At 44.8% G+C, this 14,807-nt stretch overlaps 2 protein-coding genes across 16 annotated transcripts in view; one reads left to right on the forward strand and one right to left on the reverse strand.

The window, feature by feature from the left end:
• The window catches only part of USP20 (ubiquitin specific peptidase 20), a 43,153-nt gene extending 38,975 nt beyond the window's left edge, over nucleotides 1-4,178 (forward strand). Inside the window, exon 25 of the mRNA XM_082207979.1 lies at nucleotides 642-4,178. The gene's annotated coding sequence lies outside the window, so the exon portion shown is untranslated. The remainder of the gene's footprint in view (nucleotides 1-641) is intronic.
• The window catches only part of FNBP1 (formin binding protein 1), a 118,495-nt gene continuing 103,920 nt past the window's right edge, over nucleotides 233-14,807 (reverse strand). For 11 of the 15 annotated variants that reach the window (XM_082207988.1, XM_082207995.1, XM_082207986.1 and 8 more), the window contains 2 exons: nucleotides 12,993-13,132; nucleotides 11,994-12,364 (listed from right to left, as the gene is read on the reverse strand). In XM_082207988.1, the coding sequence (XP_082064114.1) occupies nucleotides 12,186-12,364; nucleotides 12,993-13,132 (319 nt within the window). In that variant the 3' untranslated portion in view covers nucleotides 11,994-12,185. Of the gene's footprint in view, nucleotides 6,298-7,608; nucleotides 7,641-11,993; nucleotides 12,365-12,992; nucleotides 13,133-14,807 lie in introns of those variants that run through there. The other 4 variants (XM_082207993.1, XR_014215651.1, XM_082207994.1 and 1 more) reach the window with 4 other exon arrangements.

A 14,807-nucleotide genomic window follows, 5' to 3' on the forward strand; every position in this document is an offset into this window, starting at 1 on the left:
ATCCAAAGGCAGTGGCCATCACTGTGTCCTGCGGGAAGTTCAGTTCAACTATAATGCAGTGTGAAGATGTTAATTCCTTTTGTCTGGCTTTCACCAGACTTCCTCCTTCTGAGTTTGAAATGGGGGCTCAGTGCTTAATCAAAAGCTAATCTCTTGATGGTGTTGCAGGACCAAGAGCCAAACGTTGATGAAAGTGTTTTGTTTCCCCAAATCACAGTTAACAAGTCCTGTGTTTGCTCTCAAATGGAAGCACTTTATTTGATAGAATTCTTTCATCAAGAAACAAATGGGTCAAACACCAGAACCTTTTTGTTGCCGGGTTGTTTTTTTTACACACTTTTGGGGGTTATGAGACAACACACACACATACATTAAGATGCTGTTGAAACCTACGCAAAATAATCCAGTGCCTAAAAACTCACACAGAAATCATTTCTTTTTTAATAATAAAAAAGTGCTTGACATTATATGTTAAAATATAATTTGGCTTACTTTTTTAAAAAAATCTTTTTTTTGACACTTCAAGCATGAGGGGGCAGGGAGCGATGGAGTCAATATGCAGCAGGAAACTTTGAAAAATATTCAGCATTAAAACACAACTTTTCAGTAAATATGTTTCTTTTCTCTTTGTATATTTACAGATGTTAAGGGAGAGTAAGAGAGATGGGAGCAGAGGGCGGAGAAGGCTGAATTGTTTTCTTAGAGGCAAGGATCATAACTTTTCCTCTCCAATAGGATCATGAGATGGTCACAAGTTTTTGCAAACTAGATGCTTTATTAATCTGCTTCAGGTTAAATTTGGAGGCTCTGCCTCAGAGCTCTGTACATGCTCCAGAGTGCCTTTTGAACTCCTTAAGTGTGTGTGGAGCACCAATACACTCATTTCATCTTAGCAAAGTGTCTCAATCCTTTTCTGTGCAAAGCTGTTCTGGCTACTGAAGCCCATATTCTTTGGGGTTTCCAGGAGCCCAGGGCCATTCTGGATCTGGGAGACATCTAAGGCCTGCATGTCTCTGCACATTTTTATTTTGCTACATAAAAGAAAAAGTCACGAAGTGACCCACGTGGCAGCCTGCAGCATGGACCAGAAGTCTCAATGTGGGTGTACAGAAGACATAAGCACTTTTTGGAATGATTTTAAGAGCAGCCCCTTGCAAGTACATCACCCCCTGCCTTTGCAACTTGCTCTATGGATATGTTCTGAAATGAATCAAAGGGTGGATCAGTTGTCCCTTTGAGAGCTATCTAATTTTTTAATTTTTTAAAAATAAAGTGTCCCATCCACTTCTTTGTGTGCTGTGCTTCTATTTTTATCTCCAGATCACACACACAGAGACACACAATTTCTCTGGCAAGGTGTTGAGGCAGGAGATGTGGTAGTGATGCTACAGGTGCTAGCCAATAGGTGACCTCCCCCTAGGTGATGTTCCCTTACTTTAAAATGGTTGGTGCTGTATCAAACCTCAAATTTCCCAGTTGGGGGGGGGGGTTGACATTTCATGGAACGGGGTCATAGTGCTTACAAACTAATGCTGCTGTCTGAAAAATCTTAACCCACATGGGTGCTCTCTTGACTTCCAATTCTGTGCCTAGGCAGGAGAAAAGTGCCTCTGTGAAATTCTTTCCTGAAATGTCCACCTAGTAGAACAGAGATAGGACCATTTAGTCAAAGGTGGCTCGATGTTTTCTTTTTCAACCTGTTTGGTTCTTAAGAGTAGCAAAGATTTGCCAAGAAGCTGCCAACTTTGTAGAAACTCAAGGAAACCATATTTTCACAGCCTAGTTATAAAGGCAGAAATGATTCTCCCCCCAGCTTGTGATGTAGCCACATGGACACAGCAATCATTTGGGCATTGTTGGTACAGGGTGACAATAATATACTGTCCACCTAACATATATCTATCTATCTATATCTAATGTCTGTTTATTGAAAAGCAGACTTTCTCTTACATTAGTGGCACCATAAATTGGGAAGATCCCTTCATCTTATTTACATGCTGGGACGATCAGGGATGTTACAGACTTTGCCAACAGAAATAGCTGTAGGTGCTGTAAGTTTCATATCCACTTTGTCTTCCTGCAGATCTCGGGAAGGAGGAGCGTTCAGGATTCTTTAGTTGTGATTCCTGCAATGCAGGGAGTCGGACTAGATGACCCTTTGGGTGCCTTCCAACTCTACATTTTTTAAATTTCATGACTGAATAGCACAGCTTGGTTGCTTTTCAGGCTGCTGGCCTCTGGATAAATATATAATTGAAGCAGATGCTATGGCAACTGAGATCTGTATTCTACGTCCCTCCTGAACAGGAACGCTGGTGCTCAAGGGCATTCCTCACCCAGAAATTAGGCCTGGTGAACAGAGTCCCCCCCTTTTTTTTACGTTCTGCACCCTTTTTGCCTCCTACTCCCCACTGATGACAGGTCTAACTCACTGTGAGGATGGCCCTGACTATCCCACAGTAGTGGGCAGCTGACAATATTGGAAGTAAGAAACGTTCTGGGTGTCAATGTGGCCTATCCTATACATTACTCCAGCAACATGACACACTTTCCGGTGGCTTTTGCCCCCATGCTATGACAGCGTTCAAGCAGCCAGCTATGCACACACATGGACCACAAATGCAACTTTCCAACACACCAGCCCTTCCACTGTCATGAAAGGAGTAGACAAGAGCTTTATCCCCTTCAGACTTGCTTCCTCCTTTCCGCTTGTGATCCAATGCTGGGTGAACGCATACAACAGTTTGCCAGGGGGTGGGGAACATCTGGCCCTTCAAATGTTGGCCTTCTCATTGTCCTTCCTCATTGGCCATGCTGGGACTGGTGGGAGCTGGAGACCCAGGTTTTCTAGCCCTGCTCTTTCTTACATTGACTGGCAGTAGATCTCCAGGGTGTCAAACCGAAATCTTTCCCAGCCTTACCTGGAGACCCTGGGGATTGAGCTAGGACCATCCTGCATGCAAAGCAGATGCCCTGCTACCGAGCCAGAGACCCTCCCCCATTTGGCAGGTGACCAGCTGTAATACAACCAACAATAGGTTGCTTTTGGAAATCAATCTGTCCCCTAATCTCAGTCTGAAACCTCTTTCTGCTACCTGGAATGGGCCACACTTGTTTGTCTCGAACTGCCTCTATCGATGAGCACCACACCGCGGAAGTTCCAGCGCTGACGATCTTAACTGCAACGATCCATTCACATGTATGGCAGACACTCTGTAACAAGTGTGTGCATGTGGGTCTTTTAAATGAGAACTGGGCCAGGCTCTTTCAGTGTGATCTGTGATCCGTCACCCACTGTCAAAATGCAGGTGTTTGGGAGACGAAGGCATGAGCTCAAAACCCAAAGTATTTTATCTTTCACGCAGCAAGAAAGCCACATCCAGTCAGCCGCCCATGATGAAGGTGTGCTGTCCAGCGTGAACACAGATGAAACTACTGCTCAGTTAATCAACCCGGTCACATTGCCAAAAAGGGAATTGAAGACAGAACACCTACATTGCCAAAGTGCTGGGCTATGATGTTCCAGTACGGACTGGGGTGGCAGGGAAGGATAAATCAAGAGTGCGATTTTGTTTCGACATGGTATGGGAATAAAAGCAGAATAAAGGCAAGAGCAGGCAGAGACAGCATGCAGAAGGGACAAAAGGAAGGTCTTGAGATGCTAAGGACCAAATAAATTAAGAACAGCAGCAGAGAGTTTAAATCTGGGCACCTTAAAAAAAGGCAGGCAGGTGCAGGCAAGGCAGCAGGGGGCGAGCATGCGGGCCCAGAGGCAGTGGAAACGGAGGTCTGCAGAAAACTGGCTGGAAGCGTGCAGGGGGTGGGCGTTGGTTTTGGGCGCACAGGTAGGCGGGCGTTTTGCAAAGGGGCGCATGGCGAGGTTTCCAGCGTCAGCTGAACAAGAGCACACTCCGGCACCTCCCAACAAGCACCTATTAGGGCTCTCCAGTAAATCCTTGACATTGGGCAAAACCACAATGTGGACAAAATTTAAACTTGGGATGAAAGGAAATGGCCTACTCACTGCGGATGCAGTTGAGGGTAGGAAATGCAGTCCCTAAGGGCAAAAACTAAGGAAAGAGGCTAGACCTCAGGAAGGCCTTCAGAACAAGGGCTGACTTCTCTTGAACTCTGTGAAGATGCCAGGAAGTGTTCAGTCTCGCCAACCCTCCCCCCCCAAAGGATATCTGAACAATTGGAACATACCAACTCAACCCATCTATTGCTTATTTGTTTCTTAATGGGTGGGGGTTTCCCTTCACACATTACGTTCTTTCCTAGGCGTATTTTCATGTATTTAATGAAACACAATGCCTGGATAGGACAAGTGAGCACAGCATAATGGGGGAAATAGTTGTCAGAAGAATGCTGTGCTTGCTGCTGTGTGTCCTCAGTGCGCTGCAATGTTAACATGCAGGATTTGGCACTTATTTGCAGCGGCCTGGAGTCGGTTGCAGGACCAGGGCCACAACCCTGGACATTATCAGCTAGAAGAAAAGCCCCACTAAGCACAATGGGGCTTGCTTCCACATAAACATCTACAGCAAGCATGGCTAGTGACCCACTGGATTTCCCTGGACTCTAACTCCCACCATCCTTGGCTGGGGCTGATGGGAGTTGGAGTCCAACAGATATGTGGAGGACCACAGGTTCCTTGCTCCTGATCTAAGAACAGGCATCCTTCCCCCTCTCTCAACAGAGACATCCTTCCATACCCGACATGCACTAGGGAATGCTGCTGCTTAGATCAGGGATGGGGAGACATGTGACCTTCCAGATGCTGTCGGACTCCACCTCCCATCATTCCTATCGGCCACGGTGGCTGCAGGCACTGATGGGAGCTGGAGTCCAACCACAATGTATCAGAGTATAGGAAGGCACAAGTTCCTCCACCCTGTTCCCACATTGCCAATCTTAAGATTAGAGACAGAAGTGAGTGGCACTAAATATTTAAATAAGTTCTATTTTTTTAAAAAATGAAAATACTATTATGTGGTATCTCTGTGGTCCTTTTCTCATAGGCACTTCGTAGACCTTCCAAACTTGCCCTAAGCACTTATTATTCCCATTCTGCAGAAGGCAGGCTGAGTCAGAGAAGGCAGCTAGCCTCAACGGCTGCCTCCTGAGTTCCTAGCTGAGGTCCGGTTATGAAGCAGTAATAGCATATGAAGCACCTGCTGGGTCAGGCCCAAGGGGACCCCATCTAGTCCAGCATCCTGTTCTTACAGGGCCCACCAGGGGCCATCTTGTTAGATCCTCCAGACTTAGGGTAAAGCCACGCTGAAATGAATAGATCCAAGTTAGCCATGCTCATTAATTTCAATGTGTCTACTCTGAGCAGCGCAGACATTGGATACAACCCATAATGTTACTGCTGGGTTTCAATTGAACTACTTCAGTGTTTAGGCCCGATTAAAATCAGCAATCTACTTGCCAAGCTCCCTAACCAGAACTGAATGCAACACTTTTAAACTGGTTTTGATTCACTATTTAGTGCTGATCACCGCTGTCTAGAGCAGGCATGCTGGGAATCTTTGGCCCTCCAGATGTTGCTGAATGACGACACAATGCCTATCAGGCCCCCAGCAAGCACTGTCAGTAGCTAGGGATGATGGGAATCGTAGTTCAACAAAATCCAAAGGTTTCCCCACACCTGGTTTAGAAGCCCTGTGCTTAAGTGGGTTTGCCTGTGTGAGGTTGCAAGGAAAGCAGAACCTCGGTGTTTTCTCAGCCTCGGTTTCTCATCTACAAAATGGGAACAAAGGCAGCTTGCCTTGCAAACCCCCTTTTAGAAACTACCAGCAACGGAGTCAAGATGGATGAGCAAAGATGGCACATAATGGCAGTCAGCTAGCCAAAGCAAATTGCTGTTGCCTCTACCAGAGGGCAACACGGATATGACGGAAGCTTTTTGGTTACGTCCTCCATTTAAATGAGACTCTGGTGGAACCTCCACATAGTTTAAAAGGAAGAGGAGGGATGGGTTAGTTTGATGCATCAGGTGGCATGCTGGAGAGTTTTAGCAAGCAACTAGGTGATGATGTTGGGAGTCATGGAATGCACCCACTATTGGGGCAGGAGTTTTTTCCTCCCTCTGCAAATGATAGCTCCGTTTCAAGGGAGGGGAGCCTAACATGAGGGAGGGTTGTTGCTGTTGTTAAAAAAAAGGGAGGGGAACCCACAAAAAACCCCTGGTACAAACAGGGTGCTTAAAAAAAAAAAATCAGACCATTTGTTTCTCCTGTGCCCCTGCTCGCCCCGATGCTCTTGTTACCAGCAGCCAACACATTTAGGAATCTAAACAGAGAGAGAGAGAAAGAAAAGAGAGATTTCGTTAGATACACACAAGTTGGGAGAGGTTTGGGGGAAGGAGGTGTTCAAAAAGCAAAGACCCAGGGGCACTGTACCTTGAAGAGCTAAAGCAGAAATGGATTAAGAAAACAAAACAAATACATTATTATTATTATTATTATTGACTCCCCAGGGATCCTTTTTAGGAAGATTCTCATGAAGGCACAGGCGTGCAGTCCTAACTCAGTTGATTATAAACTGGGTTTTATTTGCTGATGACATACTCTTATTTATTACAGAACCTCACATTATTATTCCAACACTGATGCAAATGATGGATCAGTGGTGGGGTAGAATAAATGGATGGGCGTAGCTGCAGGCAACGATTGTGCTATCTTTTGTCCTATGTCACATCTATTAGCAACATTTACAGCGCTCTTCTACCACTTTAACAGCCATGGCTTTCCTCAAAGAATTCTGGGTAATCAAGAGTTAGAAGGATACCCCTTACAGAGCTACAAGTCCCAGCACCCTTAGAAAAACTACAATTCTCAGGTTTTCTTTGGAGGAAAGCCATGACTGTCCAAGTGATATGAGTGCTTTAAACGTGGTATGGATGTGACCTTAGATTCCTCTTGATTTGCTGATTCAGGCGCAATGCGTTACATCGGCAGAGGAGCCAGCCTCTCTGTGGGCAATTCTAAAAAGCCCTCTTGTGCAATGAGTCCGATCATTGGTCCATCCAGTTCAGTGATGTCTGAAATGCTAGCTAGCAGCAACTCCTGGGTTCCAGGCAGGGGACATTTGTGACAAGAATCAGACTCTTAAACATCAACAGATCATTTTCTGGATATGTGAAATGAAGACCCACCCCCCCGAATAAAATGACTCTCCTAAAGCAAGCACTGAAGGGAAAATTATTCTGAATTCAAGAAGGTGGCATGCACAAATAACTTTTTTTTTAAAAAAAGCAAGCAATCCATGGTTTCTGCACCAGCAGATAGAAGCAAATGGAGAACTCTTAAGGCAGATGAAAAGCAACTTTTAAACGGAAGCAACTGGCAACTGTCTATGAACAGCTTTATGGAAGAACAAGCAGTGATGTGATTTAGCGTCATGCCATGGTCTTCAGCAGCTATGGGCAAAGTAAACAAATTATTTCTGGGGCCAGATAACGTAAAGAAAATCTCACGAGTCTGAGAAAAAACAAGGTTCTTTTTCTTTTATTGCTGGAAATGATAGCGAAATAATTAAGAGAAGGAACTCAATAGAATAATGATAATTATAATAAAAAAAACAGTTCTAGATTTAACAAACCTCAGAAGGTGGACTTTCCTACAATGATGATTCTGAAGCAGGAAGTATGGAAAAACACAGAAAAGAAGGAAAGAAACTTCAACATCATAAACAGGTTTTTTTATCTGTTTAAGTTACATGATATACACACTATGGCTCATCTACTTAATGGCCCTTGTTGCTTTTTACACAATTGCCATTGAGTTGCTCTCAGGAACATCTAAAAAAATAATTTGGCAAACATGAAAATAATCACTTTTAAAAAATCATCCTAGATTCGAAAGTGCATCGGCGTCCTTTCAACAGTGGGAGAGTCTGACCTGTTGGGAAAATGCCTGCAAACTGTGATGGTTGTACTACAAGGTCTCTGGGCTTCTCCCTGGGAAGATTTATCTACATTCCAGGAGACCCAAAGCGGACGGCGTTTCCTTGAGAAAAAACTTGCCCCGGTCAGGATAATACCTTGGGCAAAGATGCATTTCCAAATCTGTGTCTGCCTTGCAACAATAATACTGTACAGCAGGTGAGTGGGTTTGCACAAGACATAATCTGCAAGCAGACTGAGGGACCCTTCCCCCGGGGGTGAAAGCAAACCCTCCACCCTCGCCCTAAAATGTTGAAGATGAGGCAATGCAACACTCTTCTCCAGCCAATTCCACTTGCCTGCCTTATGGTGGGCTGGAAAAAAAGCTTCTTTGCAGTAGCTGGATCTCCTTTGCCCACTACCTGGGCATATAATGCTGCCCCACTGACAAAGCAGATAGGGCTCAGACGGATGTCCCCTCTTTAGGTCAGCAAGTGTAATACTTCATGGTTATTATGGCAAGAGGCCCAGGTGTCCACTTGGTGGTGGTGGGTGGGTTACAGTATGGCACAATGATGCTTGATGCACAAGCACCTCTCTGGAGCTGACACGTGTTAGCAGTGAGTCATGGAGCAGGGTGCCCTCCGTGGCAAAACCGGAGAACTTCCCCAGCTGGCTTGAGTGTCGGAGACAGCACCTGTGTGCTGTTCCAGCAATTCTGATCTCCATCAGACAAGGTTGCAAGCGTCCTCCAAAGTAATACAAAAGGTCTGCTCCCCCCCCAAAAAAACCTGATCTTGCACTAAATTGCAAATACCCGTTTGTTTTCCATGTTTTGTTCTGCTTCCAGCTAGGAACAACAGAGGGTTTAAAACACCTATGTGGGACACACAATGCCCTACCTGCTGGAAATCTCTCCTCCTGCTGTCATATTCAATATGACTGCCAAAAATGTGAATTTATTTAAGGGTAATTATGAAAAATGTTGGACTGAAGTGAAAAAGGACTTAGAAATATGGACAAATTTGAAGTTATCACTGTTAGGCCGAATTGCTGTGATAAAAATGAATGTGTTGCCAAGGATGTTGTTTTTGTTTCAAACATTGCAAATTTTGGATAAGATGGATTGTTTCAAGAAGTGGCAGAAAGATATTTCCAGATTTGTTTGGCAGGGCAAGAAGCCTCAAATAAAATTCAAGATATTAACTGATGCCAAAGAAAGAGGTGGATTTGCCCTGCCAGACCTTAAACTTTATTATGAATCAGCTGCTTTTTGCTGGCTGAGAGAATGGCTGCTTCTTGAAAACACTGACGTGTTGGATTTAGAAGGTTTCAACAATGCATTTGGTTGGCATGCATATCTGTGGTATGATAAGGTAAAAGCGCATAAAGCGTTTAAAAATCATATAGTTAGGAAAGCATTGTTTAATGTTTGGATAAGATATAAGGATTTGTTAAAAAAGAAAACCCCAAGATGGTTGTCACCAATGGAAGCCAAGGCACAGAAAAAACTCAATATGGAGGCCAAATGGCCGAAATATTGGGAAATTCTGGAACAAGATGGAGACAGAATAAAATTGCAGAGCTTTGAAAAATTGAAAAACAAAGTGTGAGATTGGCTCCATTATTACCAAATAATGGAGGCATACAATTTGGACAAAAAAGTTGGTTTCCAGGTGGAAAAATCAAAATTGGAAACAGAATTGTTAGATCCAAAAATCAAGAATTTGTCAAGAATGTATAACTTGCTGTTGAAATGGAACACTCAGGATGAAATGGTGAAATCAGCTATGATTAAATGGGCACAAGATGTTGGACATAACATAATGATGGCTGACTGGGAACAGTTATGGACCACAGGTATGAAATTCACAGCATGTAATGCCCTAAGAGAAAATTTAATGAAAATGATTTATAGGTGGTACATGACACCAGTCAAGCTTGCAAAAATTTACCATTTGCCCGATAATAAATGTTGGAAATGTAATGAGACTGAAGGTACATTCTTTCACCTTTGGTGGACATGCCCAAGGATTAAGACATTCTGGGAGATGATTTATAATGAAATGAAAAAGATATTCAAATATACTTTTCTGAAGAAACCAGAGGCCTTTCTCCTGGGCATGGTCGGCCAAATAGTGCCAAAGAAGGATAGAACTTTTTTTATGTATGCAACAACAGCAGCAAGAATACTTATCGTGAAGTATTGGAAGACACAAGATTTACCCACCCGGGAAGAATGGCAGATGAAGTTGATGGACTATATGGAACTGGCGGAAATGACTGGCAGAATCCGAGACCAGGGAGAAGAGTCGGTGGAAGAAGACTGGAAAAAGTTTAAAGACTATCTGCAGAAGTATTGTAAAATTAATGAATGTTAGAAAAATGTTGGAATGAAGTTATATGGCTTTAGTAGAAATGTTGTAAGGAACAAGGTATAAAATTAATAGAGTATTAAAGGAAAAAATAAGGTTAGAATGTGTTAAGATAATTATAGGATAGGAAACAGAGGAAGATGGAAAGGAATTGCTGAAACAATTAACAGAAGTGGAATACAAAAAGGGAGGTGTGAGGAGGTCGTTGAAATAAGTGAATGAAGATAAGATATTGAAATTGTTTGATGTTGTTTGATGTGTTTTTTGTTTTGTTTTGTTAGTTTAATGTGTTAAGTGTTATGTAGTGTTTTGGTATTGTATTGTATTTTTTTTCTTTTTTGTAGTGTTTAAATTGTTGGGAAAGTAATAAATATTATTTAAAAAAAAAAAAAACAAATCTCTCCTCCTGCTGACTATTTCCTCTGCAGTCTTAAGGGCTAGAAGCTAACGGCTGATTTCAAAACAGTGGAAGCTGAGGTGGCAGAGGAAGCTGTTGCCTGGCGCCCATTTCTGCAGGTACACAGAGCCAAACTTACGGGGATTGGTGTGGGTTCAGGATCTTTGCCTTCAGGGACCTTCTTCTATTTGGTGAGTGTGTGTGAGGAACCCAATGACAGGCGGAATGCTACATGCCGTAGAAGATTCCTCGGGCACACATCCCTTTCACACAGAGCACCAGCAAGACTTTCCAGGCCTTGCCACCCCCTCTACCGAAAAGACAGGTTGGCGTCCTCTTACAAGCTGCAAGGGAAGATCGCTTAGCAAGCTTGTCTTCCTGGGAGGCAGGAAATAGTCTTACCATTTGGGAACTGCTGTAAAAGCTTCTGAGAAACCCCATGATTTTCAACAGCAACACAAAAATAAAATAAAATAAAAACACACATCCGGGTCACCATGGTGTGCATTAAAGAAAGACACACATCTTTGTGTGTGTGTTGAACAATGAAAACAGCAGCAACCCTACGTTCGGACTTTATATTCACAATTCTGCTGCTAGGGCAGATCATTTTTCCTTATCTCTGAGCTAAGTGCTCTTGTGGTGGGGTGAAAAGCAGCTCCCAGAGAAAGAGCCAGCGAAGCTCACAATTTTTCCTACCTTTGCTAGTGGTGAAGGGAAGGGGTCCAGCCCCTTGCCTCATCCCACCACCCCTCTGTCTAGCAGCAGCAATCTGCTTCTGCATTCTCCTAAGACACCATTCCCTTGCTTTCAAATGCATCCCCTGTGCTCACGAGGGCTAGAAACTGTGTCTCAAAAAAAGGAAAAAGTGAGATCCTCAGATGCTGCACACTTGAATGGCAGGATTGCAAGGTGAACAGAAGATGTATGACCTTGAAACTAAGGCTTCTCCCCCCAAAGCAAAAAAAAATTAGAAAAGAAAAAGGCTTAATAGGCCACATTTTGCTAGCTTAGATAAGAGCCTACAAGTTGTACGTCAATTGTGTCCAAGACGATACTATGAAATCAACAAACAAATGTCACTTTCCTACTTGCAGAAGATATGAACGGAAATATTCATTAAGGCCACAACCCTAATCATGCCTACTAGGGAGTAAGCCCCAATAAACAGACAATGATGCATACTCTCAAGTAGAAGTGCAAGGGACTGTCTGCTATAATTAGCCGTGCATTCTGTGCCTCGAGGGAGCGAAACTCTGAGCAATTTCAACTCTTGTGTCAGGAAAGGAAAGTTTTTTTTGGGGGGGCATATCCCTCAATTATACCCATACTTTTTCTCTCTCCCCCCCCTCTCCCTGTGACACCCTCTCATCTGACCAAGCTTTCATAGTTCTTGGAGAAGCACAAGTCTGCTCCTTTCGGAATAGGGAGTAATGCACTTCCCTGGTGCAAAAAGGCTTTCGTCACAGCAGCGGAGGAAAAGCGCCCTGCGGAAGCAAAGAAAGCGACCCAGGCAGGCGAGCTAAATGTAAGTCATTGCACCTTTGGCATTCTTTTCCAAAAAGACTTCGACGTAGGAGGTTGGGACGTAACCTTCCTCGTCCTCGTTCCTCCGGATCCGCGTCCAGCCATCGCCTTTGTCCTCCTCGATGACGAACAGCGTTTCTCCTTCAGAGACTGAGATCGTCCCTTCGTTCTGACCTGAGAGACAGGGGATAAAAAAAACAAAGCAAAACCCCTGACAGATTAGGACTAGTGTTTCCCACGGATCTCTCTCTCTCTCTCTCTCTCTCTCTCTCTCTCTCTCTCTCTCTTTCTTTTCTTTAAAATGATAAAAGCACCCACAACATTTATTTATTTATCTACCATCTATTTCATTTCTATTCTACCTTTCCTTCCAAGGAGCTCAAGGTGGCACACATGGTCTGCTCCCTCCTCATTTAATCCCCACAACAGCCCTGTAAGGTGGGGCAGTGAGCCACCCAAGGTCATCCAGCAAGCTTCATGGCCGAGTGGGGTTTTGAACCCTGGTCTCCCAGGTCCTAATCCAACGCTCTAACTACTACACCACACTTCCTATGAAGCACCTGGAAGCCTTTTTGCAATGGCACATGTGTATAAAAGGAGGATGGGGATGACTTGGGGGCTGCTGTGTATGTGCCAAAGATCCCCAAATATAAAGGTATGGGTGGTGGTCCCTGGGTTCCCTCTCCTGTCTGTTTGCACGTGCCACGGTGCGACCCCTTGGCCACATTCTGGAACTGCACCTGGCCACAGTGGGACCCCTTGGCCACAAACTGCACCTGGCCCTGAGGGATCTGGGACGTACCTTCAAAGGTATACAGAGCTTTGCACGTCCCGATCGTGGGAAGTGGTTCCTCATCGTCAAACTCATCGTCAAACTCCGGTGCCGGCACTTTCACCTCACTTTCCTGGCTCGGCTCCTCTGTGTAACTGCCATCTGGACTGCTCAACACAGGAAAAGAAACACAGCAACTATAGCGACAGGCTTGGAGGGCCAGGGAGGGAGGGAGGAGGCAACGCTGGTCTGCCAGCGTCATTATATAGCAGTCTCGGAAGTTGCCTTACACCAAGAAGGACGGCGCAGGCCCATCCATCTCAGGATTGTTTGACACGGACTAGCAGTGGCTCTTCAGATTTCTGCCCAAAGTAATCCCCGGGTGTATCTGAAGATCCCAGGGACTGAACCTGGAACCTTTTGCATGCAAAGCAGTTGCACTACCGCTGAGCTACAGCGAGGCAAGATTCTAGTCCTCATAGTTCAGAATAAAAGGTCGAATTGTATTGGAAGCTGCCTTGCACTGAGTGAGACTATTGCTCCATCTGGCTCAGTGCTGCCTGACACTGATTGGCAGCAGTTCTCCATGGTTTCAGGAAAGAGTCTCTCCCCTGTTCTTCATGGGGATCCTTCTGGGGATTGATGCTTTCAGGACTTTCCACATGCAAGGCTGATGCTCTGTCACGTGTGTGATCGACATTTCCTAAATCGTATTTTGCAGGTACATCATTTAGCAGAGCAGATAAAAGAAACACACAAAAATGTATTTCACCAGGGAAAATCATTTGCAAAAAAACACACACACTAGTCGAAACGGCAAGTAACAATATGATTTATTTTTAAAATCCCCAAGAAAATACCGATCCAATTTACAAAGAGCTTTTTTTCTTTTTTAAAAAATAATCCAGAAATAGTTGAGGAGTAAAAAACTTGGGAGGGCCGGTAATGACAGATTTATTTGTCCATCCATCCCTCATATAAAAATTGGCCAAGAAGCTCTTGCACTCTGCTGCTGCTTTCCCATCTAGAGCCAGAGGGGGGAGCTGTGTAGTGAGAACCAGCACTGGCTAAAGCAGCAGTAGCAGAAGCCAGAGAGGGAAGGTAATTGTCTTGCTTGGGCAACAGATTCAGGGCAGGGTGTATGGGGGGAGAAAAAGAGGCTCAGAGTTCTCCTCCAAGGGCCACTAGCTGCTGGGAAGTTTTCCTGGGAGCTGTGAGAGTGAGCTGCTGTGCTCAAGATCATGTCTGCTTGATAACTGGTGGAAGTGCAGTTGTTGAAGGAAGTTGGCTTGATGCCGTGAACAGGGCGCGTTGCCCTACACATGAGTTAAAGCACACACAGGGCTACTCTGTCCTACTAACCCATAAGAACATAAGGAGCGCCTGCTGGATCAGACCGCTGGCCTATCTAGCCAAGCACCCTGTTCTCACAGCAGCGGCCGACCAGGTGCCTGTGGGAAGCCAGCAAGCAGGATTTGAGCACAAGAGCAGCACTCTCTCCTCCTGGGGTTCCAGCACCTGGTATCTGGAAGCAGGGGAGGCAGAACAGCAGAAGAGCTGTGCTGCACCAGGCCAGTGGCCCACCGAATCCAGCATCCTATTATCACAGTGGCCAGCCAGATGCCACAAAGGGAAACCCACAAGCAGAACCTGAAGGCAAGAGGACTCTTCCTTCCTATGCCTTGCAACTACTGGTATTCAGAAGGACCACTGGCTCCAACCACGGAGGCAGAGCATAGCCATTAGGGCTGGCTGCCATTCTCCTCCAATAGGCTCTCTTACCCCTACTCTGGGACGCCTAATTTGTGCATGAGAAATGGAGGGGCAGAAAGGAAGGGATGGTAT

This window comes from Podarcis vaucheri (genome assembly GCF_965113315.1).
Source record: "Podarcis vaucheri genome assembly, chromosome: Z".
NCBI lineage: Eukaryota > Metazoa > Chordata > Lepidosauria > Squamata > Lacertidae > Podarcis > Podarcis vaucheri.